This window comes from Gymnodraco acuticeps, unplaced genomic scaffold (assembly GCF_902827175.1).
Source record: "Gymnodraco acuticeps unplaced genomic scaffold, fGymAcu1.1, whole genome shotgun sequence".
Lineage (NCBI taxonomy): Eukaryota > Metazoa > Chordata > Actinopteri > Perciformes > Bathydraconidae > Gymnodraco > Gymnodraco acuticeps.
The window spans coordinates 473,806-499,985 of NW_022992129.1; the positions used below are offsets into that span (position 1 = coordinate 473,806).

The following is a 26,180-nucleotide window of genomic DNA, read 5'->3' on the forward strand; positions in this document are numbered from 1 at the left end:
AGGCTGACTGCATTTAAACCTTACGCTAGATATTTTAAAAGTATTTTGTGCTAATTTGTACACAGTGGATTATGTAAAACTAAATATACATTTAACCTTGCTTTGAACATGTGGTAGTGTAATTTAGTTTTCCATTTTTATTTTTAACTTCCAATATTTATGATTTTTATTTAATATACCCAGAATAGTAATTCTTCTATCAAGATCAGTTTTAAGCCTCTGAATGTTTGGTTAAACCGTAACATTTAACAACACATTTGTCATCAGATTTCAAACTCTTAATGAGGAAAATGTGTTTAGTTGTTTTAAAAAATATGTTTTTTCATGACTCATATTTGTTTGTGTAATATTTCAAAATATGTAATTTGAAAAGTTGGACAACAAGCTTGAGAAAACTTACATTTTGCAGAAATTATTTATTCAATAGCATTCAATACATTCAGTGAACATTTAGTTAACATTTAGTTGCAGGAATCGGTGATGCGCTTCATGCTCATGAACTTCTGTCCGCTCATGCCCATGTCCTTGAAGCTGCGATACTCTCCAGGCCTGACGTACATCATCTGACCTCTGAAGCTGGGCTGCTCGTACATCAGCCAGTGACCGTCCATCACGTTGCAGGACTGGCACTCGTTCATGCGGTAACGGTCCATGACGTTGTCACAGTCCTCCATCATCTCGTGACTCTGACCACCGAAGTTCTCCTTCTCATAGATCTTCATTCTGTACTGGCCTCTGTGCTGCTTTGGGGAGAAGAATTATAAATTAATGATTTAATGTAAAGAGTTGTGGGGTGGTCACCCATAGTAGAATCGTCGGTTACAGTTGTATACCCACCATGGGGATCATACGGCAAGACTTGATGCAGTCCTTCATTCCCATCATGCTCATGTAGTCAGAGTACTCGCCCCTCTTCATGAAGCACTGGTTTCCCATGTAGTTGGAACGGTCGTAGACCATGAAGCAGCCGCTCTCCACCCCTGCAGGACTGGCACTGCTCAGGTTGGAGGTCATGTCAGAACAGTCATTCATGCACTCATAAGAACGACCCTGGAAGTTCTTCTCCTCGTAGAAGGTGATCTGAAAGAAGGGAATTGTAATGGTTAGAATAAATTATCAAAGTATAAATGGTGATATTGCAAACAGTAATATTTCTGATTATTACAAAAATACTTCTAAAAGTACCTTGCCCCTCATGTTCATGCCGGTGTTGCTCATGTTGGCTGTAGATGTGCTGTTGCTGGTGAACTGATATCCTAACTGGTTAACCCTTGTCTTTTATACCTGTTCAACGTAAATAATTAGTGACTCCTCCCCCTCAGAGAACACCCTACTCAGCAATTTACCATTGAAGCCCACAGAATGGAGAGATTTTGTTCATTTTTCAGGGACCTGGTACTTTTTAGTGGACAACAGCGGAAGCAACATCTGACGCTTCACAACATTCTGAGAACAATACTAGTATTTTCTTTGCCTTTCCCCCCAAGTATGATATTCCATGTGTTACTTTATGTTGACCAATAGGAGAAAAGAACACAGAGGCAAAATAATGATGTGGGTGTTGCCAACAGGATACACACTTCTTTGTACAAACTGATTCATTCATATTTACATTATTGTTCTCAAAAGTTGATCTCTAGTCCCTTATTCCTAATGACATCACGTAGGTAGTGAAACACACTAAGTTGTGATTAGTTGGGGACCAACTTGTAGTCTATTTGGTCTCTCAGAAGAGTCACAGCAAGAATTGGATCACCCTACAATTGCATAATCTGACACAGTGACAATTTGACCAGATACACATGTTGTGTATTCTGAAAGTAAGAATAAGTTGTTATAGATAAGAAAACTGAAAACAAAACAGAACTAATATACAAGCCATCATTTGTATTCATAGACTAATGGGAAACAGTTATAAAGATTGACCTACAATAATTACCCATGTGCTTCTGTTTGTCGATGAGAGAGTGTCTATGTTGCAAATAATGGGCCTTCAAAACAATGAACAATTGTATTTGAGATAATGGGCTGTCGGGCATATTGTTTTGGCTTTTGGTCCAAAGGGGCCTTTTTTCAAACTCTTGATGTTTTGGGATAATGGGCAGTCAGAACAATAACATGTCACCAAACTTTGACTTCAGTAAATGTCGATCTGTAATTGTGGGTATGTTCCCCCCACACCCTATATAATTCCCAAGTTAAATAAGCAAAGCTGTTAATTTCAGACATTATTTAAATAATATCGACAATTTAGCTGTTAACATAAAAACAAGAGTATCCTTAATAAATAAAACAATTGTATAGGTTTATGTTTTGGCCCTCAATTGCAATGATTTCTTAATGAGAGGTTCATTCAATCAGTTGAGTATGACAACTGCCTCCAAACTTTGATACCTCTCATGAGCCTCAGTCGAGATTCAACAATACTGAACAATAGCTGCTTAATTAGTCTTCTATTTATCCATAATTTAACAAACTAATGGGATCAATTAATCATTTAGGTAATAACTTGGGTATGAAATCATAGTTTACTGGCAAAACAAAAAAATGTGTTTACATTTGCTACCTTCAGTGGAAATGTTCAGTGTTAGCTGTTAGTCAGGCTGACTGCATTTAAACCTTACGCTAGATATTTTTAAAGTATTTTTGTGCTAATTGTACACAGTGGATTATGTAAAACTAAATATACATTTAACCTTGCTTTGAACATGTGGTAGTGTAATTAGTTTTCCTTTTTTATTTTTATTTTTAACTTCCAATATTTATGATTTTTATTTAATATACCCAGAATAGTAATTCTTCTATCAAGATCAATTTTAAGCCTCTGAATGTTTGGTTAAACCGTAACATTTAACAACACATTTTGTCATCAGATTTCAAACTCTTAATGATGAAAATGTGTTTAGTTGTTTTAAAAAATATGTTTTTTCATGACTCATATTTTTTTGTGTAATATTTCAAAATATGTAATTCTAAAAGTTGGACAACAAGCTTGAGAAAACTTACATTTTGCAGAAATGATTTATTCAATAGCATTCAATACATTCAGTGAACATTTAGTTAACATTTAGTTGCAGGAATCGGTGATGCGCCTCATGCTCATGAACCTCTGGCCGCTCATGCCCATGTCCATGAAGTTCCTGTACTCTCCGGGCCTCATGTACATCATCTTGCCTCTGAACTGGGGCTGCTCGTACATCAGCCAGTGACCGTCCATCACGTTGCAGGACTGGCACTCGTTCATGCGGTAACGGTCCATGACGTTGTCACAGTCCTCCATCATCTCGTGACTCTGACCACCGAAGTTCTCCTTCTCATAGATCTTCATCCTGTACTGGCCTCTGTGCTGCTTTGGGGAGAAGAATTATAAATTAATGATTTAATGTAAAGAGTTGTGGGGTGGTCACCCATAGTAGAATCGTCGGTTACAGTTGTATACCCACCATTGGGATCATACGGCAAGACTTAATGCAGTCCTTCATTCCCATCATGCTCATGTAGTCGGAGTACTCGCCCCTCTTCATGAAGCACTGGTTTCCCATGTAGTTGGAACGGTCGTAGACCATGAAGCAGCCGCTCTCCACCCTGCAGGACTGGCACCTGCTCAGGTTTGGAGGTCATGTCAGAACAGTCATTCATGCACTCATAAGAACGACCTGGAAGTTCTTCTCCTCGTAGAAGGTGATCTGAAAGAAGGGAATTTTAATGGTTAGAATAAATTATCAAAGTATAAATGGTGATATTGCAAACAGTAATATTTCTGATTATTACAAAAACACTTCTAAAAGTACCTTGCCCCTCATGTTCATGCCGGTGTTGCTCATGTTGGCTGTAGATGTGCTGTTGCTGGTGAACTGATATCCTAACTGGTTAACCCTTGTCTTTTATACCTGTTCAACGTAAATAATTAGTGACTCCTCCCCCTAAGAGAACACTCTACTCAGCAACTTACCATTGAAGCCAACAGAATGGAGAGATTTTGTTCATTTTTCAGGGACCTGGTACTTTTTAGTGGACAACAGCTGAAGCAACATCTGACGCTTCACAACATTCTGAGAACAATACTAGGTTAATTGTTTGAACCATTTTGTATCATTGTATTTGTGATTCGATAACAATGATAAAGTCTCCGTGAAAGCAGTTTCACCTTCTTTATAATATTTTCTGTAGAATGATAATCCAAAATTATGCTTTAGACAAGCATTCTATGGAAAGCAGTAAACAGCGCTTTTGAAGGGTGCATATCTAAATAGCTTGAGTACTATTTTAACAATCATCCATCGGGCACATGGACTGGTTTAGGGGTCAGGGGGGTATTTGGAGTCTAATATGATATTTTTATCAATACAAGACTGATGTGCATCTGTTTTCTTAAAACTTGTACTTCAAACAAGCCAAAAGATATTGGTCCTCGTCAATAAAGTACCTCTGCAACGCCGTCCGTGTGCCTTAAGTTATGGAGGGATTTCATGATACAGTTTTTCAGACACAGCCAGCAAATCAATACTGCGGATTCATGCGGTACTTGTACTTAGAATCAATGAGGATGGATAATTTATTTGATTGCTGCACACCCTTGCACAGTGAGAGGCTAAGGACAATAACACTTTCCCTGCACAAAGAAACTTTAAGTAGTTAGCTGCTGATGGAGCAAGAGTTTGCAGAATCTTGACACTTTCATTACATGGTTAAGGGTTGTCAATGAAATAATACTGGTTCTGGTTGTTCTGCAAAGCAGCTCGCCAGTCATCAAAACGTATTAAGCCTGTACAGTGAGTCTATTTAAGCCAGAGTTCTTCACAAAAGATTTGATGCATTTTCTGAGATGTTTGAAGTTTCAATTGCTTATGTGCACAGCCATCACTTATATCAATGACTTCTCAAAAGCTGATTCAAATATTCAGAAAGGACGACAAAAAGTTATAAAAGAGAAATTGCTCATATATAGTGAAACAAGCTTCAAGATAAAAACTGAAAAGCTGTTTCTTTTGACAGATAATCCACAAGCTAGTAACTTTGCAGAAGGAAAAATATGAAGTAATGCAACGAATCAAGTGAGTTAACACCATAAAAAAATGTCCTCAAAGAACTAGAGGAAATGGAACTATGAGGAACTGCTTCCTCATATTGCCTGTGTCTTGGCCAAATAGCCACAATTGAACACAATGCAAAGACTAAAGCCTCTTTGCTACAGCCAACCAGCACATACCTTCTGCGCCTGGGAAATACCTTTAAGTTATAGTGCAGTAGTCTTTGGATTTGAAATTCAAAAAAGGAAACTGGGAAACTATAGAAATACAGGCTGTGTTGTCAACTTCCTTCCTAATGGCTATGTTGTTGTCAAAATATCCAAGTATTGTACCTGAATGATCATATTAGATGAAGATGTAAATCAAAAAGAGCGTGAGTGTTTTTCTTGACTTTAGTGCCTTGCTTGTTTTCCTCATGTCCGTTTCTGTTCTTTTGCACTGATTCACTTAAGCCAAACAGCCAATAAGAAAGATTTCTCTCACTGACTGAATCCTCTGCTAATTCAAAATTCAGAATATCCAAAAATGGCAGCAACAAGAGCCAACTAGTGCCAACACACGCGACACCTTGCAGGAACTGAGGCAACACACACTAACCAATGGCTTACAATCAGCTTGTGGTGTCAGGGACTTGAGGATAATTATTTTCATAGACTTGTATAGAGTTGCTCTTTTTGCAAGCAGTGGAATGTCACCTGCCAGCCATTCATATAAGAAAACAAGCTTATGGCACCATAGCTTTGTCGAGAAGGGTATTAAGTGTAACTATAGGCTAAAAGAGGAGCCGATGCACACATAAAGTCTCAACCACACAATGCTACAACTTTCACTTCAACATAAATCCAGTTAAGCAAAAGCAAGATTTCCAGGATTTCAATGTTAAACAGGTCACTGTAATATAAAGGGTATATTGGAAATGCATGCAGAACAATGAGTATATTGAGAGAGTCTAGAAGCACACTTTGGAGTCTGCCTTCACTTCAAAAGGGTTATAATGGGTGCCACAGAAATCCATTTGTTTGCTTTGGGATTAGTACAGATAAATATCTGAATCAAATTATTGAGAAAATATGGTATCTCAAATCGATGTCTTGGTTTCTTTATTCAATATGTGATAACTCCTTGATGCCCGTAATGACAATCCAGCCATTCTCTTTCACCAAATCAATGGCAGTGTGTTTTGTCATTTATAAATTGATATTACCATATATATTTCAGATGACAATGCAAGTATGAGATATCCCACAATTAATGTTTGTTTAGCTTTGGACAAAATGTAAGTTAGCTAGCGCCTATTGATTCAGGGGATTTATACAAATGAATAAATAAGAATACATATCAAATAAAATTTAACTACAAAAGTTTTAGTTTTGACTTGACAATTACTAAAACAGTAGTGATGTTGTATAAATGTATATAGAATACTCGTATAGACAAACTACTGAAACATTCTTGAAAAACATAGCTCTATTTGTGTTAAAGGAAAATTCTGTTTGACCGTTTGAGGTTATGACCGTGACCATTGGCGGTGAGCAATTCAAAACTATATGCCTCTATAGGAGGTTGCTGGGTCAGGGATTTGAACAATAGAGGGGCACCCAGTCTTTGTCTCTGGCCAGGTATAAATGTGACTTGTTCAGACAGGCAGAGTATCAGTTCAGAAACATTTCTCTCAGAGATCAGAAAAACCTCCTGAATCAACATGGGCAAGGTTGAAAAAAAAGAAGCAAATGATTAAATTAAATAAATGTCAATTTGCCTACAAATATTTAATTTTGACTTTTGAATTTCTTTCAGATCACCTTCTACGAGGAGAAGAACTTCCAGGGTCGTTCCTATGAGTGCATGAGCGACTGCTCTGACATGTCCTCCTACCTGAGCAGGAGCCAGTCCTGCAGGGTGGAGAGCGGCTGCTTCATGGTGTACGACCGCAACAGCTACATGGGAAACCAGTACTTCATGAAGAGGGGCGAGTACTCTGACTTCACGAACATGATGGGAATGAGCAATGGTATCAGGTCTTGCCGTATGATCCCCATGGTAGGTCATCTTTGACCAATAGCTTTCAACACTGTCAGATTCTATCAATCCACTGTCTGATGTTTATTTTTTCTTCCGGCAAACACAGCACAGAGGCCAGTTCAGGATGAAGATCTATGAGAAGGAGAACTTCGGTGGTCAGAGTCACGAGATGATGGAGGACTGCGACAACATCATGGAGCGTTACCGCATGAACGAGTGCCAGTCCTGCAACGTGATGGACGGTCACTGGCTGATGTACGAGCAGCCCCAGTTCAGAGGCAAGATGATGTACATGAGGCCCGGAGAGTACAGGAACTTCATGGACATGGGCATGAGTGGCATGAAGTTCATGAGCATGAGGCGCATTATGGATATGTGCTAATTGTACATTTTGACAACAATAAATAATGTAACTTTCTAAATTGTGGTGTCACGGTATTTATTTAAGAAAGTAAACCCTCTCGAGAAATGCAGATTATCACTGATCGGAAAATATTTCATATATATATTAAAATTAAAATGTTCATTTTCTTCTTCCTTTCTACAAATATTTGGTCCTTTCTACATGTGACTACAAGGCAATTCATATCAAACCTCAAAAGTACAGCGAGACATCTTCTGGTTACACATGTAAAGAGCCAAAAGATAGACATAATTTCCAAAATACGTAAAGCTTATTTATTACATTTTAAATAAATTGTACACATAGGTTTACAATAAAGAAACTATGTACCTCTCAATGTCTTGAAAAAGACCCAAGGAAGTATGCTTGGCTTTGAACCAATTTTTAAGCCGTGGAACTACATCCATCACTTGAATACATTGTTCCATAAAAAGCACATATGTACTACATGTAAAAGCTTACTCCAGCGTGATTTGCATAGGCATAATGAACTACCATTCTCAGGTTGGGTGCGTGGTCTATGAGCCCATCAATTCGAAATATCCAGGTTATATCACACTCAACAGACAAGAAGAACAACTGAAAGTAACATTGGATTACATTAAACATTTGAGGTTCTCTGGGTAATAGTGATGCTAGCTTCAGATTGTTGCATTATTATTCCATGTTTAAAGTGCAGACTGAAGTGAACTGGATTTCCCAAGCTCAGTAATACAGCCATTACCAGCAATGTACAGTAATGCAATATTGACTGTGTTCAATAAGGGAACATATTAAAAGATAGTAACGCATAAATGTAAGGGCAGAGAAAGCAGTAAGGGCATTATAAATACATATAACCCAGTCTTTGTTATGTATTAAAGAGAGGGGAGGCAGCCTTTCATACAGCTTATAAGGATGAATGTAATAATTATCACCATAGAGGAGAGGAGTGATTAACAGCCAACTTCTTTAGAGTTGCAGTTAAAGAATGCATGTATGAAATGTCACCTTAATTCAAGACAGAAATCTTTAATTGTAAAATAGTGTTTTCTAGACATCATGTGACACATAAAATAGGTGACCACCCCGGGATTCAAACACCCTCCAACTAAAAAAAGATGGGTGATTCCCGATTGTCCCAGTTCAACTAAGAAGACAAATGAAGGCAATGTTGGAGTTACTGGAATACGAAGGTGTAGTTTAGGGTGATTTGGAATTAAGGTCAAATGGTACCGATAAACAATCTTTACTTTTTTACACTAATCGAGCCTTAGAGTAGATTTTGCAATGACTTTTTAATTCATCCCTAACTAATACTTATTAATGCATTGCATAATCGTATTGCACAATGACAGAAAGGGATGCAAGAAGACAGATAAAGGAATAGAAAGGGGATAGAACAAACATGGTTTCTTTTAGAAAACTAGAGAAGTTATTGTCAAGCAATTTGCCAAATGCAATGCAATAAATGGCCTTACCACTGAAAAGGCAGGTCACTACTGCATTATCCCTGTTTTTGTGAGAAAGGCGTTTGCTTCTTATTGCAAAATTATCACTGAGTTGTGGATTAAGCACATCACCATTTCTTATTGACAAGAGTTATGGCTGAAGTAGGATAACCCTGCTTGGAAATCATTGCAAAAGAGAGGGGGGAAAAAAATATATGCTGACAGCACTTCTCAATGAAGCTGTTGAATATGGGTCTAATATCAGACAATGGATGGATCAACTTTGTTGAGGTGTTTTTTGGACTGGTGAAGGAAATTCCAAGCCCTCTTGCCGAAGAGCCTCGTCCACAGGAGTTACTCAAAACTAAAAAATCATGTCTGTGCTTTCGCAACACACATGTGACAGCCAGTGGACAGGGCCTTCTTCAAAAACATTTCGCACCTATGAAACCAATGGAAGGTATGGGTCTACACAAGAGGGATAGTTCCAAGGAAGCTTCAGAGACATCTCTTTCAGCCTTCAAGTTACTGAGAAGAAGCACCTGAGACCCCTCAGAGCCCTTACCCAAGGCTGATGTTTGAATCTATACTGTTGCCATTTGCTTAATATCATCCCCTCTCTCTCTCTTTACTTTCCGGTCTATCTTCAACAAATCTATCATTAAAGCACTAAAATCCCCCCAAAAATATTTTGTCAAATACCTACAAGAGAATGACTTTTATAAGTATTTTGACCCAACCAATCAAATGAATAAATAATCCCTAATAGTGTCTTTCTCCCTTTATGTAGTTTAGGCATCAAATTATCTAATTCCATGTAGTATCACAGAGTTTTTGCACTAAATTATTTGAACAAATTAGAACTGCAATATGTATTTTTGTCTTGAGCATTTGTCTAAATGTATACAAATGTCTTCAAAATCCAGCAAAACATATAGTTTTGTTATCTTTGGAATATCAAATATCTCCACCAGAAACTAATGTAGTAGTGCCCAAAACTACACACATGTGAAAAGCAATATCCGTTTTGTGATACACTCTCAGACGGGCAAGCCTGTCTATTGTGGTCACATACAAAATAAATCTCATGTTAATAACTGTCCACTTACCAATGGAGGCCACACATTGTGTTTTTGAAATGTGTAAGATAGACTATTGTTTGTTTTTGTTTTGTTACAATAAAGCTCATTGTATTGAATTGCCAATGGAAAAATCCATTCTAAAGTCTTCTAGGGGGTCCAGTCACATGGAAATGTGACAAATGCCCCTGAGCACTCTATAGGCCTCTATACCATGTTGCTTGGTCAGGGATTTAGACAATGGGGGCAACAAATTCTGTGGGTTTGGTTAGGTATAAAAGTATCAGTTAAAACAGGACCGACATCAGTGTTACAGCAACATAGTTCTCTGAACTACAAAGACTACAACCATGACCATGGGAAAGGTAAGCATATTCTCTTCACCAATATTTTCGATTATCAATCATTTAAATACTGTTTCAAGACTTAATCCTTAACACATATCTGTGTAACCTTTTTCAGATCATTTTCTACGAGGAGAGGAACTTCCAGGGTCGTTCCCATGAGTGCCAGAGCGACTGCTCTGACATGTCCTCCTACCTGAGCAGGTGTCACTCCTGCAGGGTGGAGAGCGGCAGCTTCATGGTCTACGACCGTCCCAACTACATGGGAAACCAGTACTTCATGAAGAGGGGCGAGTACTCCGACTACATGAGCATGATGGGAATGAGGGACTGCATCAAGTCTTGCCGTATGATCCCCATGGTGGGTATATAGAAGCATATATTATAAAATGATTCTACTATGAGGGAGAATCCTCAAAAATCTTGAAACTTAAACGAACTGTTTCATTCTCTCAAAACAGCACAGAGGCCAGTTCAGGATGAAGATCTATGAGAAGGAGAACTTCGGTGGTCAGAGTCACGAGATGATGGACGACTGCGACAACATCCAGGAGCGTTACCGCATGTCCGACTGCCAGTCCTGCAACGTGATGGACGGTCACTGGCTGATGTACGAGCAGGCCCAGTTCAGAGGCAAGATGATGTACATGAGGCCCGGAGAGTACAAGAGCTTTAGGGACATGGGCATGAGCGGCCAGAGGTTCATGAGCATGAAGCGCATTACTGACATGTAAAAGAGTAGTGTATAAGTTGTTTAAATATGCCAAAATAATAAAACTTTTTTGACAAAATGTTTCTACTGATGGAGTCATTTATAATAAATCAAATACATAGTTTGGCAACCATTACTGTATCACGTGACTAAGGCATCTTAGTGATTTTTAGCGTACACCATCAACTGCTTGTTTTAATCTTTAATATCAAATAAAAATCTGATATCTGAAACCCTACACAAAAGACTAAAGTGCTTAGTACTTTGATTAGTAAAGCTCTGCCAACTGTAAATATTACAGTACAAGTTTAACAATAGTAAGAAATTAAATTTTAATTTACAAAAATAAAATGCTTGTTTGTGGTTTGCAGACCCGATACTATTTATTGTGATTACACTATATACACATTTATTTTAAGTAAGATTACATTATTTGATGATGATGATGATGATGATGAAGAATGTGTTTTAAAGGGATTTGCATGTTTGAATTACTTTAGGGTATATTTGCACCATAACAAGTGTTTAACTTGAAAAATTATCCCAACCCTCCATAACGACAGAACGTGTATCACTATAACCAGAGACTTAAAACATTTTGTCAGTATGGTTTTAACCTAAGTGATATTAAGGCCCCCAATATAAAACACTAGCTTTTTATATTTTCATTAAATATACAGATTATTACTGTTTTAGGGAAGATTCAGGAGGAACATTTATGTTGGAATATATGAAATATACAATATGTATGAAATGTGCAATGGACATTGATGTTTCAATAGAAATGAACCCTTTTAATTTATAAAATCTTAAATCACCTTAAGGGAAATCTTTACAAAATTATGTTGTAATTTTGCTTTTAAAAAACGTTCTCTAGTCTATGCGTTATTTTAAACCGGTATTAACAGCATCATTCATTTTGCTCACATTTAACATAAACACTTGTCTTTTCTGCATCTGTGTTTTTCAGTAATAGCTTCTGTTAATGTTATTTTGTATTTTCATTACATTTTTAAAGTCATGTATTCAGTATGGATGATCAAACTGCTCAAAATCCACTTGCTTTTGATGTCTATTGGTGCCTATGTTTTCTTAAGTCGGACGCTAGTTGGCAGAATAGCGTGGTGTCTGTCTTACTGTGCCACAATTTATAGCTAACAGTCCATTTTGATTTGATTTCTAGTTTAATTCCACAGATATATCAACGCATAAAAAATACAATTAACATATAAACAAACTCAACTCTCAATAATGTGGCATTTTGAGAAACATCCATATAATATATATGTATATATATGTTTTTACTTCAAAAATGTGATATTTCAAAATGTCAAACAATTGCGCTTTATTATTTGTTAGCTTAATGTACAAACAAATTCAAGTGGAAAACTTTTCTAATCAGTTGTTGTACAATTCTCTTGCTAGATTTTGTTTATTCAAATTATGTGTTTAGCGAAAACAGGTACAAGGCCATAAACACAGTGAAATGATCATATGACATATGTTTTTATATATATATATATATATATATATATATACACTGTATGTATAACATGTATGTATTTGCATTTTTTGTATTCTAAATGTTTTTCATTTCATTATGTGTATTCTATGACTCAGAGTTAAAACAAATATTTAACTTTTTGCCACATGAATCTTTGTCATATAATTTCTTCATTTATCAAACTGTTATCAAACTGAAAAAGCCCAAAGGTTGTAGTGTTTTATTTTCATGCTTAATGTTTAATTGAAGATCATATTAATGCTGTGTTTTGTGAGGGTAACCCAGATTCATATATTTTTTTAAAGAAATGAACTACAAGCATTTCCAATATTAAAATCAATCAAAAACTTCTGATAATGGCTGATATACAGGGCCAAGTGAAGAATATTCTCAATATAACAAAAATAAATAAAATGTATGTACCATCCAGTGCATACATACCGTTTTTAACATACATATGGGCAAACCTATCCACTAGGATTGTTGGGAATTATTTCTGTATTGAGAGAAAAGATCTTTCTAAATGAGGTACCCTGTCCCTGAATTTTTTTTACATAACCCTGTATACTGTACGGTATTATGTTGGCTTCAATAGTAAATTGCTGAATAAGGGGGTTCTCTGAGGGGGAGGGGTCACTGATTCTTTACATTGGGCAGGTATAAAATGAATGGGCTAAACCAGGTAGCAACAGCACATCTACAGCCAACATGAGCAACACCAGCATGAACATGAGGGGCAAGGTACTTTCAGAAAATCTTTTTAATATACAGAAATTACTTTTTTCAATATGTGATCACAATAATCACCTTGATGAATATTTTCCTAACCATTACAATTCCCCTCTTTCAGATCACCTTCTACGAGGAGAAGAACTTCCAGGGTCGTTCTTATGAGTGCATGAATGACTGCCCTGACATGACCTCCTACCTGAGCAGGTGTCACTCCTGCAGGGTGGAGAGCGGCTGCTTCATGGTCTACGACCGCAACAACTACATGGGAAACCAGTACTTCATGAGGAGGGGCGAGTACTCCGACTACATGAGCATGATGGGAATGAGGGAGAACATCAAGTCTTGCCGTATGATCCCCATGGTGGGTATTAAGAAGCATATGTCATACTGTGATACTTCTACATGTGACAACCCTCACAAAACCTGCCATTAAGATATTAACCTGTTTTAATCCTCTCCAACAACAGCACAGAGGCCAGTTCAGGATGAAGATCTACGAGAAGGAGAACTTCGGTGGTCAGAGTAACGAGCTGATGGACGACTGCGACAACATCCAGGAGCGTTACCGCATGTCCGACTGCCAGTCCTGCAACGTGATGGACGGTCACTGGCTGATGTACGATCAGGCCCACTTCAGAGGCAAGATGATGTACATGAGGCCCGGAGAGTACAGGAACTTCAGGGAGATGGGCATGAGCGGCCAGAGGTTCATGAGCATGAGACGCATCACCGATTCCTGCAACTAAATGTTAACTAAATGTTCACTGAATGTATTGAATGCTATTTAATAAATCATTTCTGCAAAATGTGAGTTTTCTCAAGCTTGTTGTCCAACTTTTACAATTACATATTTTTAAATATTACACCAAAAAATATGAGTCATGAAAAACATATATTTTATAAAACAACTAAACACATTTTCATCATTAAGAGTTTGAAATCTGATGACAAAATGTGTTGTTAAATGTTACGGTTTAACCAAACATTCAGAGGCTTAAAATTGATCTTGATAGAAGAATTACTATTCTGGGTATATTAAATAAAAATCATAAATATTGGAAGTTAAAAATAAAAATAAAAAAGGAAAACTAAATTACACTACCACATGTTCAAAGCAAGGTTAAATGTATATTTAGTTTTACGTAATCCACTGTGTACAAATTAGCACAAAATACTTTAAAAATATCTAGCATAAGGTTTAAATGCAGTCAGCCTGACTAACAGCTAACACTGAACATTTCCACTGAAGGTAGCAAATGTAAACAAATGTTTTTGTTTTTGCCAGTAACTATGATTTCATACCCAAGTTATTACCTAAATGATTAATTGATCACATTAGTTTGTTAAATTATGGATAAATAGAAGACTAATTAAGCAGCTATTGTTCAGTATGTTGAATCTCGACTGAGGCTCATGAGGGTATCAAAGTTTGGAGGCAGTTGTCATACTCAACTGATTGAATGAACCTCTCATTAAGAATCATTGCAATTGAGGGCCAAAACATAAACCTATACAATTGTTTATTTATTAAGGATACTCTTGTTTTTATGTTAAAAGGTCAATTGTCGATATTATTTAAAATAAATGTCTGAAATTAACAGCTTTGCTTATTTAACTTGGGAATTATATAGGGTGTGGGGGGGAGCATACCCACAATTACAGATCGACATTTACTGAAGTCAAAGTTTGGTGACATGTTATTGTTCTGACTGCCCATTATCCCAAAACATCAAGAGTTGAAAAAAAGCCCCTTTGGACCAAAAGCCAAAACAATATGCCCGACAGCCCATTATCTCAAATACAAATGTTCATTGTTTTGAAGGCCCATTATTTGCAACATAGACACTCTCTCAGCAACAAACAGAAGCACATGGGTAATTATTGTAGGTCAATCTTTATAACTGTTTCCCATTAGTCTATGAATAAAAATGATGGCTTGTATATTAATTCTGTTTTGTTTTCAGTTTTCTTATCTATAACAACGTATTCTTACTTTCAGACTACACAACATTTGTATCTGGTCAAATTGTCACTGTGTCAGATTATGTAATTGTAGGGTGATCCAATTCTTGCTATGACTCTTCTGAGAGACCTAATAGACTACAAGTTGGCCCCGAACTAATCACAGCTTAGTGTGTTTCACTACCTACGTGATGTCATTAGGAATAAGGGACTAGAGACCAACTTTTGAGAACAATAATGTAAATATGAATGAATCAGTTTGTACAAAGAAGTGTGTATCCTGTTGGCAACACCCACATCATTATTTTGCCTCTGTGTTCTTTTCTCCTATTGGTCAACATAAAGTAACACATGGAATATCATACTTGGGGGAAAAGGCAAAGAAAATACTAGTATTTTTCTCAGAATGTTGTGAAGCGTCAGATGTTGCTTCAGCTGTTGTCCACTAAAAAGTACCAGGTCCCTGAAAAATGAACAAAATCTCTCCATTCTGTGGGCTTCAATGGTAAGTTGCTGAGTAGGGTGTTCTCTGAGGGGGAGGAGTCACTAATTATTTACGTTGAACAGGTATAAAAGACAAGGGTTGACCAGTTAGGATATCAGTTCACCAGCAACAACACATCTACAGCCAACATGACCAACACCGGCATGAACATGAGGGGCAAGGTACTTTTAGAAGTCTTTTTGTAATAATCAGAAATATTACTGTTTGCAATATCACCATTTACACTTTGATAATTTATTCTAACCATTAAAATTCCCTTCTTTCAGATCACCTTCTACGAGGAGAAGAACTTCCAGGGTCGTTCTTATGAGTGCATGAATGACTGCTCTGACATGACCTCCAACCTGAGCAGGTGCCAGTCCTGCAGGGTGGAGAGCGGCTGCTTCATGGTCTACGATCGTTCCAACTACATGGGAAACCAGTGCTTCATGAAGAAGGGCGAGTACTCCGACTACATGAGCATGATGGGAATGAGGGACTGCATCAAGTCTTGCCGTATGATCCCCATGGTGGGTATACAACTGTAACCGACTATTCTACTATGGGTGACCACCCCACAACTCTTTACATTAAATCATTAATTTATAATTATTCTCCCCAAAGCAGCACAGAGGCCAGTACAGGATGAAGATCTATGAGAAGGAGAACTTCGGTGGTCAGAGTCACGAGATGATGGAGGACTGTGACAACGTCATGGACCGTTACCGCATGAACGAGTGCCAGTCCTGCAACGTGATGGACGGTCACTGGCTGATGTACGAGCAGCCCCAGTTCAGAGGCAAGATGATGTACATGAGGCCCGGAGAGTACAGGAACTTCATGGACATGGGCATGAGCGGCCAGAGGTTCATGAGCATGAGGCGTATCACCGATTCCTGCAACTAAATGTTAACTAAATGTTCACTGAATGTATTGAATGCTATTGAATAAATAATTTCTGCAAAATGTAAGTTTTCTCAAGCTTGTTGTCCAACTTTTCAAATTACATATTTTGAAATATTACACAAAAAAATATGAGTCATGAAAAAACATATATTTTTTAAAACAACTAAACACATTTTCCTCATTAAGAGTTTGAAATCTGATGACAAAATGTGTTGTTAAATGTTACGGTTTAACCAAACATTCAGAGGCTTAAAATTGATCTTGATAGAAGAATTACTATTCTGGGTATATTAAATAAAAATCATAAATATTGGAAGTTGAAAATAAAAATAAAAAAGGAAAACTAAATTACACTACCACATGTTCAAAGCAAGGTTAAATGTATATTTAGTTTGACATAATCCACTGTGTACAAATTAGCACAAAATACTTTAAAAATATCTAGCGTAAGGTTTAAATGCAGTCAGCCTGACTAACAGCTAACACTGAACATTTCCACTGAAGGTAGCAAATGTAAACACATTTTTTTGTTTTTGCCAGTAACTATGATTTCATACCCAAGTTATTACCTAAATGATTAATTGATCCCATTAGTTTGTTAAATTATGGATAAATAGAAGACTAATTAAGCAGCTATTGTTCAGTATGTTGAATCTCGACTGAGGCTCATGAGGGTATCAAAGTTTGGAGGCAGTTGTCATACTCAACTGATTGAATGAACCTCTCATTAAGAATCATTGCAATTGAGGGCCAAAACATAAACCTATACAATTGTTTATTTATTAAGGATACTCTTGTTTTTATGTTAAAAGGTAAATTGTCGATATTATTTAAAAGAAATGTCTGAAATTAACAGCTTTGCTTATTTAACTTGGGAATTATATAGGGTGTGGGGGGAGCATACCCACAATTACAGATCAACATTTACTGAAGTCAAAGTTTGGTGACATGTTATTGTTCTGACTGCCTATAATCCCAAAACATCAAGAGTTGAAAAAAAGGCCCCTTTGGACCAAAAGCCAAAACAATATGCCTGACAGCCCATTATCTCAAATACAAATGTTCATTGTTTTGAAGGCCCATTATTTGCAACATAGACACTCTCTCATCGACAAACAGAAGCACATGGGTAATTATTGTAGGTCAATCTTTATAACTGTTTCCCATTAGTCTATGAATAAAAATGATGGCTTGTATATTAGTTCTGTTTTGTTTTCAGTTTTCTTATCTATAACAACTTATTCTTACTTTCAGACTACACAACATTTGTATCTGGTCAAATTGTCACTGTGTCAGATTATGTAATTGTAGGGTGATCCAATTCTTGCTACGACTCTTCTGAGAGACCTAATAGACTACAAGTTGGCCCCCAACTAATCACAGCTTAGTGTGTTTCACTACCTACGTGATGTCATTAGGAATAAGGGACTAGAGACCAACTTTTGAGAACAATAATGTAAATATGAATGAATCAGTTTGTACAAAGAAGTGTGTATCCTGTTGGCAACACCCACATCATTATTTTGCCTCTGTGTTCTTTTCTCCTATTGGTCAACATAAAGTAACACATGGAATATCATACTTGGGGGGAAAGGCAAAGAAAATACTAGTATTTTTATCAGAATGTTGTGAAGCGTCAGATGTTGCTTCAGCTGTTGTCCACTAAAAAGTACCAGGTCCCTGAAAAATGAACAAAATCTCTCCATTCTGTGGGCTTCAATGGTAAGTTGCTGAGTAGGGTGTTCTCTGAGGGGGAGGAGTCACTAATTATTTACGTTGAACAGGTATAAAAGACAAGGGTTAACCAGTTAGGATATCAGTTCACCAGCAACAGCACATCTACAGCCAACATGACCAACACCGGCATGAACATGAGGGGCAAGGTACTTTTAGAAGTCTTTTTGTAATAATCAGAAATATTACTGTTTGCAATATCACCATTTATACTTTGATAATTTATTCTAACCATTAAAATTCCCTTCTTTCAGATCACCTTCTACGAGGAGAAGAACTTCCAGGGTCGTTCTTATGAGTGCATGAATGACTGCTCTGACATGACCTCCAACCTGAGCAGGTGCCAGTCCTGCAGGGTGGAGAGCGGCTGCTTCATGGTCTACGATCGTTCCAACTACATGGGAAACCAGTGCTTCATGAAGAAGGGCGAGTACTCCGACTACATGAGCATGATGGGAATGAGGGACTGCATCAAGTCTTGCCGTATGATCCCCATGGTGGGTATACAACTGTAACCGACGATTCTACTATGGGTGACCACCCCACAACTCTTTACATTAAATCATTAATTTATAATTATTCTCCCCAAAGCAGCACAGAGGCCAGTTCAGGATGAAGATCTATGAGAAGGAGAACTTTGGTGGTCAGAGTCACGAGATGATGGAGGACTGTGACAACGTCATGGACCGTTACCGCATGAACGAGTGCCAGTCCTGCAACGTGATGGACGGTCACTGGCTGATGTACGAGCAGCCCCAGTTCAGAGGCAAGATGATGTACATGAGGCCCGGAGAGTACAGGAACTTCATGGACATGGGCATGAGCGGCCAGAGGTTCATGAGCATGAGGCGTATCACCGATTCCTGCAACTAAATGTTAACTAAATGTTCACTGAATGTATTGAATGCTATTGAATAAATAATTTCTGCAAAATGTAAGTTTTCTCAAGCTTGTTGTCCAACTTTTAAAATTACATATTTTGAAATATTACACAAAAAAATATGAGTCATGAAAAAACATATTTTTTAAAACAACTAAACACATTTTCCTCATTAAGAGTTTGAAATCTGATGACAAAATGTGTTGTTAAATGTTACGGTTTAACCAAACATTCAGAGGCTTACAATTGATCTTGATAGAAGAATTACTATTCTGGGTATATTAAATAAAAATCATAAATATTGGAAGTTAAAAATAAAAATAAAAAAGGAAAACTAAATTACACTACCACATGTTCAAAGCAAGGTTAAATGTATATTTAGTTTTACATAATCCACTGTGTACAAATTAGCACAAAATACTTTTAAAATATCTAGCGTAAGGTTTAAATGCAGTCAGCCTGACTAACAGCTAACACTGAACATTTCCACTGAAGGTAGCAAATGTAAACACATTTTTTTGTTTTTGCCAGTAACTATGATTTCATACCCAAGTTATTACCTAAATGATTAATTGATCCCATTAGTTTGTTAAATTATGGATAAATAGAAGACTAATTAAGCTGCTATTGTTCAGTATGTTGAATCTCGACTGAGGCTCATGAGGGTATCAAAGTTTGGAGGCAGTTGTCATACTCAACTGATTGAATGAACCTCTCATTAAGAATCATTGCAATTGAGGGCCAAAACATAAACCTATACAATTGTTTATTTATTAAGGATACTCTTGTTTTTATGTTAAAAGGTAAATTGTCGATATTATTTAAAATATATGTCTGAAATGAACAGCTTTTCTTATTTAACTTGGGAATTATATAGAGTGTGGGGGGAGCATACCCACAATTACAGATCGACATTTACTGAAGTCAAAGTTTGGTGACATGTTATTGTTCTGACTGCCCATTATCCCAAAACATCAAGAGTTGAAAAATGGCCCCTTTGGACCAAAAGCCAAAACAATATGCCCGACAGCCCATTATCTCAAATACAATTGTTCATTGTTTTGAAGGCCCATTATTTGCAACATAGACACTCTCTCATCGACAAACAGAAGCACATGGGTAATTATTGTAGGTCAATCTTTATAACTGTTTCCCATTAGTCTATGAATAAAAATGATGGCTTGTATATTAGTTCTGTTTTGTTTTCAGTTTTCTTATCTATAACAACTTATTCTTACTTTCAGAATACACAACATTTGTATCTGGTCAAATTGTCACTGTGTCAGATTATGCAATTGTAGGGTGATCCAATTCTTGCTGTGACTCTTCTGAGAGACCTAATAGACTACAAGTTGGCCCCGAACTAATCACAGCTTAGTGTGTTTCACTACCTACGTGATATCATTAGGAATAAGGGACTAGAGACCAACTTTTGAGAACAATAATGTAAATATGAATGAATCAGTTTGTACAAAGAAGTGTGTATCCTGTTGGCAACACCCACATCATTATTTTGCCTCTGTGTTCTTTTCTCCTATTGGTCAACATAAAGTAACACATGGAATATCATACTTGGGGGAAAAGGCAAAGAAAATACTAATATTTTTATCAGAATGTTGTGAAGCGTCAGATGTTGCTTCAGCTGTTGTCCACTAAAAAGTACCAGGTCCCTGAAAAATGAACAAAATCTCTCCATTCTGTGGGCTTCAATGGTAAGTTGCTGAGTAGGGTGTTCTCTGAGGGGGAGGAGTCACTAATTATTTACGTTGAACAGGTATAAAAGACAAGGGTTAACCAGTTAGGATATCAGTTCACCAGCAACAGCACATCTACAGCCAACATGACCAACACCGGCATGAACATGAGGGGCAAGGTACTTTTAGAAGTCTTTTTGTAATAATCAGAAATATTACTGTTTGCAATATCACCATTTATACTTTGATAATTTATTCTAACCATTACAATTCCCTTCTTTCAGATCACCTTCTACGAGGAGAAGAACTTCCAGGGTCGTTCTTATGAGTGCATGAATGACTGTTCTGACATGACCTCCAACCTGAGCAGGTGCCAGTCCTGCAGGGTGGAGAGCGGCTGCTTCATGGTCTACGATCGTTCCAACTACATGGGAAACCAGTGCTTCATGAAGAAGGGCGAGTACTCTTCCGACTACATGAGCATGATGGGAATGAGGGACTGCATCAAGTCTTGCCGTATGATCCCCATGGTGGGTATACAACTGTAACCGACGATTCTACTATGGGTGACCACCCCACAACTCTTTACATTAAATCATTAATTTATAATTATTCTCCCCAAAGCAGCACAGAGGCCAGTTCAGGATGAAGATCTATGAGAAGGAGAACTTCGGTGGTCAGAGTCACGAGATGATGGAGGACTGTGACAACGTCATGGACCGTTACCGCATGAACGAGTGCCAGTCCTGCAACGTGATGGACGGTCACTGGCTGATGTACGAGCAGCCCCAGTTCAGAGGCAAGATGATGTACATGAGGCCCGGAGAGTACAGGAACTTCATGGACATGGGCATGAGCGGCCAGAGGTTCATGAGCATGAGGCGTATCACCGATTCCTGCAACTAAATGTTAACTAAATGTTCACTGAATGTATTGAATGCTATTGAATAAATAATTTCTGCAAAATGTAAGTTTTCTCAAGCTTGTTGTCCAACTTTTAAAATTACATATTTTGAAATATTACACAAAAAAATATGAGTCATGAAAAAACATATTTTTTAAAACAACTAAACACATTTTCCTCATTAAGAGTTTGAAATCTGATGACAAAATGTGTTGTTAAATGTTACGGTTTAACCAAACATTCAGAGGCTTAAAATTGATCTTGATAGAAGAATTACTATTCTGGGTATATTAAATAAAAATCATAAATATTGGAAGTTAAAAATAAAAATAAAAAAGGAAAACTAAATTACACTACCACATGTTCAAAGCAAGGTTAAATGTATATTTAGTTTTACATAATCCACTGTGTACAAATTAGCACAAAATACTTTAAAAATATCTAGCGTAAGGTTTAAATGCAGTCAGCCTGACTAACAGCTAACACTGAACATTTCCACTGAAGGTAGCAAATGTAAACACATTTTTTTGTTTTTGCCAGTAACTATGATTTCATACCCAAGTTATTACCTAAATGATTAATTGATCCCATTAGTTTGTTAAATTATGGATAAATAGAAGACTAATTAAGCAGCTATTGTTCAGTATGTTGAATCTCGACTGAGACTCATGAGGGTATCAAAGTTTGGAGGCAGTTGTCATACTCAACTGATTGAATGAACCTCTCATTAAGAATCATTGCAATTGAGGGCCAAAACATAAACCTATACAATTGTTTATTTATTAAGGATACTCTTGTTTTTATGTTAAAAGGTAAATTGTCGATATTATTTAAAATAAATGTCTGAAATTAACAGCTTTTCTTATTTAACTTGGGAATTATATAGGGTGTGGGGGGAGCATACCCACAATTACAGATCGACATTTACTGAAGTCAAAGTTTGGTGACATGTTATTGTTCTGACTGCCCATTATCCCAAAACATCAAGAGTTGAAAAAAGGCCCTTCGGACCAAAAGCCAAAACAATATGCCCGACAGCCCATTATCTCAAATAAAAATGTTCATTGTTTTGAAGGCCCATTATTTGCAACATAGACACTCTCTCATCGACAAACAGAAGCACATGGGTAATTATTGTAGGTCAATCTTTATAACTGTTTCCCATTAGTCTATGAATAAAAATGATGGCTTGTATATTAGTTCTGTTTTGTTTTCAGTTTTCTTATCTATAACAACTTATTCTTACTTTCAGACTACACAACATTTGTATCTGGTAAAATTGTCACTGTGTCAGATTATGCAATTGTAGGGTGATCCAATTCTTGCTGTGACTCTTCTGAGAGACCTAATAGACTACAAGTTGGCCCCGAACTAATCACAGCTTAGTGTGTTTCACTACCTACGTGATGTCATTAGGAATAAGGGACTAGAGACCAACTTTTGAGAACAATAATGTAAATATGAATGAATCAGTTTGTACAAAGAAGTGTGTATCCTGTTGGCAACACCCACATCATTATTTTGCCTCTGTGTTCTTTTCTCCGATTGGTCAACATAAAGTAACACATGGAATATCATACATGGGGGAAAAGGCAAATAAAATACTAGTAGAACTGATTGAGCAACAATTAGAACAAGACTCTTGAAACCAATTTGACCATTTCTAATTTGTATTGTTATGCAGTTATTATATGCATGAAAGTTTACCACTCATAGAAATGGGCCTTATGATAATTTACAACCCTGATGCACATCTCATCTCCATTGATATTGCCTCCTGTACTTCCCCAGACAACCAGTGAACGTCAAAGTCAAAATAGAAGAATGGAACGATTTTATTTAGCAGATTTTTGCAAACATTTAGTTGCAGGAATCCATGATACGCCTCATGCTCATGAACCTCTGGTCATTCATGCCCATCTCCCTGAAGCTCTTGTACTCTCCGGGCCTCATGTACATCATCTTGCCTCTGAAGTTGGGCTGCTCGTACATCAGCCAGTTTCCGTCCATCACGTTGCAGGACTGGCAGTCGGACATGCGGTAACGCTCCTGGATGTTGTTGCAGTCCTCATTCATCTCATTCATCTGACCACCGAAGTTCTCTTTCTCGTAGATCCTCATCTTGTAGGATCCTCTGTGCTGTTGAGGAAATGTTTGAGAAAAGTAGATACAGAAGATCAGAAAAACATTCAAATAAATCTGAAGGGAATATCTTTGAAGAGGATGAATATCCTACTGTACCATGGGGATGGTACGGCAAGACCTGATGCAGTCGGACATTCCCATCACGCTCATGTAGTCGGAGTACTCGCCCCTCTTCATGAAGTACTGGTTTCCCATGTAGTTGGGGCGGTCGTAGACCATGAAGCTGCCGCTCTCCACCCTGCAGGAGTGACACCTGGTCAGGTAGGAGGTCAGCTCAGGGCAGTCGCTGCTGGTCTCATATTGACTACCCTGGAAGTTCCTGTCCTCATAGAAAATTATCTAAAAAAACAACAATGATTCATTTTTATTATTTTCAGTGAGCTCTGAGAAGGATTTGAATTACTGTCCAACGAGAATTAATAACAAGCTTTATACATTTTGGATTGAAGTGTTTTTTTTGTTGACTGAATCACTGCCAGTACCTACCTTGCCCATGGTCATGATTTCTATTTGGTTGGTCCTCTGGACTGAGCTGTGGCTGCTGTGTAGCTGGTAACCGTAACTTTTATACTTGCTCAATGTGAAAAATGATGTAGGGCTGCTATTGTGCAAACCACTGAGTCAGCCACATGCCATAGAAGCACGAGCAGTAAGGGTGCTGAACAGTTATTTAGCACTATACCTCTGGTGGAAATTCATGTACTGTACACATACAGTATTGTTGTCCAACATATAAAGAAAAGCTTCCAACCGTAATATTACTTCCATCATTATCTTTCACAGTGTACTGGATATTTCACTTGATTTTCAAAATGATTAGAAATATGTTCTTCAAATATAATTCAACATCAATTCTTAAAAATCTGATAATAGAGGCAATGTAAATTAATTATCTGGCTAAGGACGATGTGACTTTAACAATCTAATTAAAAGGATACATCCGGTAATATTTGGATTTATACATATAATGTTTTACATTTTAATAAACCTATTGTGTTGCCTTATAAAGTTCTGTTGGGGTAACCTTTTATACGCTTTTATAGAGGCGTACACCAATGTTGTAGTTTTATATAGAGATAAGTTAACATTATTATGGTTGTGAGCATTTAGTGAGTTCTTCTTGAGTGAAGTGAAAAATAGTAGCTAGAGGAATAACCAATCAGATTATGCTTTTTTTTTGCCTCAGCCGTGGCCGCGGGTGTGGGAGAAGTTCGGAGAAGACATGGAAAAGGACTTTCGGGCGGCACCAAAGTTGTTCTGGAAAACTGTCCGACACCGCAGGAGGGGGAAGCAGGGGACCATCCAAGCTGTGTACAGTAAGGATGGGACGTTGTTGACCTCAACTGATGGAGTGTTAGGGCGTTGGAAGGAACACTTTGAGGAACTCCTGAACCCGACAACTCCGCCCTCTATGTTAGAGGCAGAGCTGGAGTATGACGGGGGATCAACACCAATCTCCCGGGGGGAGGTCACTGAGGTCGTCAAACAACTCCACAGTGGCAAAGCCCCGGGGGTGGATGAGATCCGCCCAGAAATGCTGAAGGCTCTGGGTGTTGAGGGACTGTCATGGTTGACACGTCTCATCAACGTTGCGTGGAAGTCGGAAACAGTACCGAAGGAGTGGCAGACCGGGGTGGTGGGTCCCCTTTTCAAAAAGGGGGATCAGAGGGTGTGTGCCAATTACAGAGGCATCACACTACTCAGCCTCCCCGGAAAGTTTACTCTAAGGTACTCGAAAGGAGGGTCAGGCCGATTGTCGAACCTCAGATTGAGGAGGAACAATGCGGATTCCGTCCTGGTCGTGGAACGACGGATCAGCTTTTTACTCTCGCAAGGATCCTGGAGGGGACCTGGGAGTACGCTTATCCGGTCTACATGTGTTTTGTAGACTTGGAGAAGGCGTATGACCGAGTTCCCAGGGATTTACTGTGGGAGGTGCTGCGGGAGTATGTGGTGAGGGGGTCTCTACTCAGGGCCATCCAATCTCTGTACTCCCAAAGCGAGAGCTGTGTCCGGGTCCTCGGCAGTAAGTCGAACCCATTTCCGGTGAGGGTTGGCCTCCGCCAGGGCTGCGCTTTGTCACCAATCCTGTTTGTAATATACATGGATCGGATTTCGAGGCGTAGTCGTGGGGGAGGGGGTCTGCAGTTTGGTGGACTAAGGATTGCACCACTGCTTTTTGCAGATGATGTGGTTCTAATGGCTTCATCGGTCT

General features: G+C 37.8%; 8 protein-coding genes and 1 pseudogene across 12 annotated transcripts; 6 read left to right on the forward strand and 3 right to left on the reverse strand.

Annotated features, from left to right (window-relative positions):
- Positions 1-461: 461 nt before the first annotated feature.
- LOC117538130 (gamma-crystallin M3-like) lies at positions 462-1,943 on the reverse strand. Its single transcript, XM_034203671.1, has 4 exons — positions 1,940-1,943; positions 1,186-1,256; positions 838-1,080; positions 462-740 (listed from the first exon to the last, which is right to left on the reverse strand). The coding sequence occupies exons 1-4, from the start codon at positions 1,941-1,943 to the stop codon at positions 462-464; spliced, it is 597 nt and encodes a 198-aa protein (XP_034059562.1).
- A 1,087-nt stretch (positions 1,944-3,030) lies between these two features.
- LOC117538131 lies at positions 3,031-4,471 on the reverse strand (annotated as a pseudogene).
- A 2,219-nt stretch (positions 4,472-6,690) lies between these two features.
- LOC117538108 (gamma-crystallin M3-like) lies at positions 6,691-7,474 on the forward strand. The gene is made up of 3 exons (XM_034203646.1): positions 6,691-6,741; positions 6,828-7,070; positions 7,159-7,474. The coding sequence occupies exons 1-3, from the start codon at positions 6,733-6,735 to the stop codon at positions 7,432-7,434; spliced, it is 528 nt and encodes a 175-aa protein (XP_034059537.1). The 5' UTR covers positions 6,691-6,732; the 3' UTR covers positions 7,435-7,474.
- A 2,803-nt stretch (positions 7,475-10,277) lies between these two features.
- Positions 10,278-11,042, forward strand: LOC117538107 (gamma-crystallin M3-like). The gene is made up of 3 exons (XM_034203645.1): positions 10,278-10,329; positions 10,427-10,669; positions 10,770-11,042. The coding sequence occupies exons 1-3, from the start codon at positions 10,315-10,317 to the stop codon at positions 11,040-11,042; spliced, it is 531 nt and encodes a 176-aa protein (XP_034059536.1). The 5' UTR covers positions 10,278-10,314.
- A 2,181-nt stretch (positions 11,043-13,223) lies between these two features.
- LOC117538120 (gamma-crystallin M3-like) lies at positions 13,224-14,002 on the forward strand. The gene is made up of 3 exons (XM_034203662.1): positions 13,224-13,265; positions 13,375-13,617; positions 13,724-14,002. Exons 1-3 carry the CDS (start codon positions 13,233-13,235, stop codon positions 14,000-14,002), a joined length of 555 nt encoding a protein of 184 aa, XP_034059553.1. The 5' UTR covers positions 13,224-13,232.
- LOC117538119 (gamma-crystallin M2-like) lies at positions 13,256-16,673 on the forward strand. Of its 3 annotated transcripts, none has more exons than XM_034203661.1 (3): positions 13,256-13,265; positions 15,990-16,232; positions 16,327-16,673. In XM_034203661.1, the coding sequence occupies exons 2-3, from the start codon at positions 16,038-16,040 to the stop codon at positions 16,606-16,608; spliced, it is 477 nt and encodes a 158-aa protein (XP_034059552.1). In that variant the 5' UTR covers positions 13,256-13,265; positions 15,990-16,037; the 3' UTR covers positions 16,609-16,673. The 3 variants fall into 3 exon arrangements, with proteins under 3 accessions (XP_034059552.1, XP_034059549.1, XP_034059551.1); XM_034203658.1 differs by lacking the exon at positions 13,256-13,265 and adding an exon at positions 15,832-15,884; XM_034203660.1 differs by lacking the exon at positions 13,256-13,265 and adding an exon at positions 15,832-15,884 and having other exon boundaries at positions 16,330-16,673.
- A 1,765-nt stretch (positions 16,674-18,438) lies between these two features.
- Positions 18,439-19,280, forward strand: LOC117538104 (gamma-crystallin M2-like). Of its 2 annotated transcripts, none has more exons than XM_034203638.1 (3): positions 18,439-18,491; positions 18,597-18,839; positions 18,934-19,280. In XM_034203638.1, the coding sequence occupies exons 1-3, from the start codon at positions 18,459-18,461 to the stop codon at positions 19,213-19,215; spliced, it is 558 nt and encodes a 185-aa protein (XP_034059529.1). In that variant the 5' UTR covers positions 18,439-18,458; the 3' UTR covers positions 19,216-19,280. The 2 variants fall into 2 exon arrangements, with proteins under 2 accessions (XP_034059529.1, XP_034059531.1); XM_034203640.1 differs by having other exon boundaries at positions 18,937-19,280.
- A 1,762-nt stretch (positions 19,281-21,042) lies between these two features.
- On the forward strand, positions 21,043-21,887 carry LOC117538103 (gamma-crystallin M2-like). 2 transcript variants are annotated; one of them, XM_034203636.1, is made up of 3 exons: positions 21,043-21,095; positions 21,201-21,446; positions 21,541-21,887. In XM_034203636.1, the coding sequence occupies exons 1-3, from the start codon at positions 21,063-21,065 to the stop codon at positions 21,820-21,822; spliced, it is 561 nt and encodes a 186-aa protein (XP_034059527.1). In that variant the 5' UTR covers positions 21,043-21,062; the 3' UTR covers positions 21,823-21,887. The 2 variants fall into 2 exon arrangements, with proteins under 2 accessions (XP_034059527.1, XP_034059528.1); XM_034203637.1 differs by having other exon boundaries at positions 21,544-21,822.
- Positions 21,888-23,658: 1,771 nt separating this feature from the next.
- On the reverse strand, positions 23,659-24,460 carry LOC117538125 (gamma-crystallin M3-like). The gene is made up of 3 exons (XM_034203668.1): positions 24,452-24,460; positions 24,057-24,304; positions 23,659-23,954 (listed from the first exon to the last, which is right to left on the reverse strand). The coding sequence occupies exons 1-3, from the start codon at positions 24,458-24,460 to the stop codon at positions 23,681-23,683; spliced, it is 531 nt and encodes a 176-aa protein (XP_034059559.1). The 3' UTR covers positions 23,659-23,680.
- Positions 24,461-26,180: the final 1,720 nt, after the last annotated feature.

Bases quoted from the DNA above. Each gene is read 5' to 3' on its own strand.
- LOC117538130 (XM_034203671.1), bottom strand. The intron at 1,081-1,185 runs GTACTTTTAGAA...CCCTTCTTTCAG, and splicing joins GCATGAACATGAGGGGCAAG to ATCACCTTCTACGAGGAGAA. The intron at 741-837 runs GTGGGTATACAA...TCCCCAAAGCAG, and splicing joins CTTGCCGTATGATCCCCATG to CACAGAGGCCAGTACAGAAT.
- LOC117538108 (XM_034203646.1), top strand. The intron at 7,071-7,158 runs GTAGGTCATCTT...CGGCAAACACAG, and splicing joins CTTGCCGTATGATCCCCATG to CACAGAGGCCAGTTCAGGAT.
- LOC117538107 (XM_034203645.1), top strand. The intron at 10,670-10,769 runs GTGGGTATATAG...CTCTCAAAACAG, and splicing joins CTTGCCGTATGATCCCCATG to CACAGAGGCCAGTTCAGGAT.
- LOC117538120 (XM_034203662.1), top strand. From the start codon at position 13,233: ATGAGCAACACCAGCATGAACATGAGGGGCAAG. The intron at 13,266-13,374 runs GTACTTTCAGAA...CCCCTCTTTCAG, and splicing joins GCATGAACATGAGGGGCAAG to ATCACCTTCTACGAGGAGAA. The intron at 13,618-13,723 runs GTGGGTATTAAG...CTCCAACAACAG, and splicing joins CTTGCCGTATGATCCCCATG to CACAGAGGCCAGTTCAGGAT.
- LOC117538119 (XM_034203658.1), top strand. From the start codon at position 15,852: ATGACCAACACCGGCATGAACATGAGGGGCAAG. The intron at 15,885-15,989 runs GTACTTTTAGAA...CCCTTCTTTCAG, and splicing joins GCATGAACATGAGGGGCAAG to ATCACCTTCTACGAGGAGAA. The intron at 16,233-16,326 runs GTGGGTATACAA...TTCTCCCCAAAG, and splicing joins CTTGCCGTATGATCCCCATG to CAGCACAGAGGCCAGTACAG.
- LOC117538104 (XM_034203638.1), top strand. From the start codon at position 18,459: ATGACCAACACCGGCATGAACATGAGGGGCAAG. The intron at 18,492-18,596 runs GTACTTTTAGAA...CCCTTCTTTCAG, and splicing joins GCATGAACATGAGGGGCAAG to ATCACCTTCTACGAGGAGAA. The intron at 18,840-18,933 runs GTGGGTATACAA...TTCTCCCCAAAG, and splicing joins CTTGCCGTATGATCCCCATG to CAGCACAGAGGCCAGTTCAG.
- LOC117538103 (XM_034203636.1), top strand. From the start codon at position 21,063: ATGACCAACACCGGCATGAACATGAGGGGCAAG. The intron at 21,096-21,200 runs GTACTTTTAGAA...CCCTTCTTTCAG, and splicing joins GCATGAACATGAGGGGCAAG to ATCACCTTCTACGAGGAGAA. The intron at 21,447-21,540 runs GTGGGTATACAA...TTCTCCCCAAAG, and splicing joins CTTGCCGTATGATCCCCATG to CAGCACAGAGGCCAGTTCAG.
- LOC117538125 (XM_034203668.1), bottom strand. The intron at 23,955-24,056 runs GTAGGATATTCA...TCAACAGCACAG, and splicing joins CGTACCATCCCCATGGTACA to AGGATCCTACAAGATGAGGA.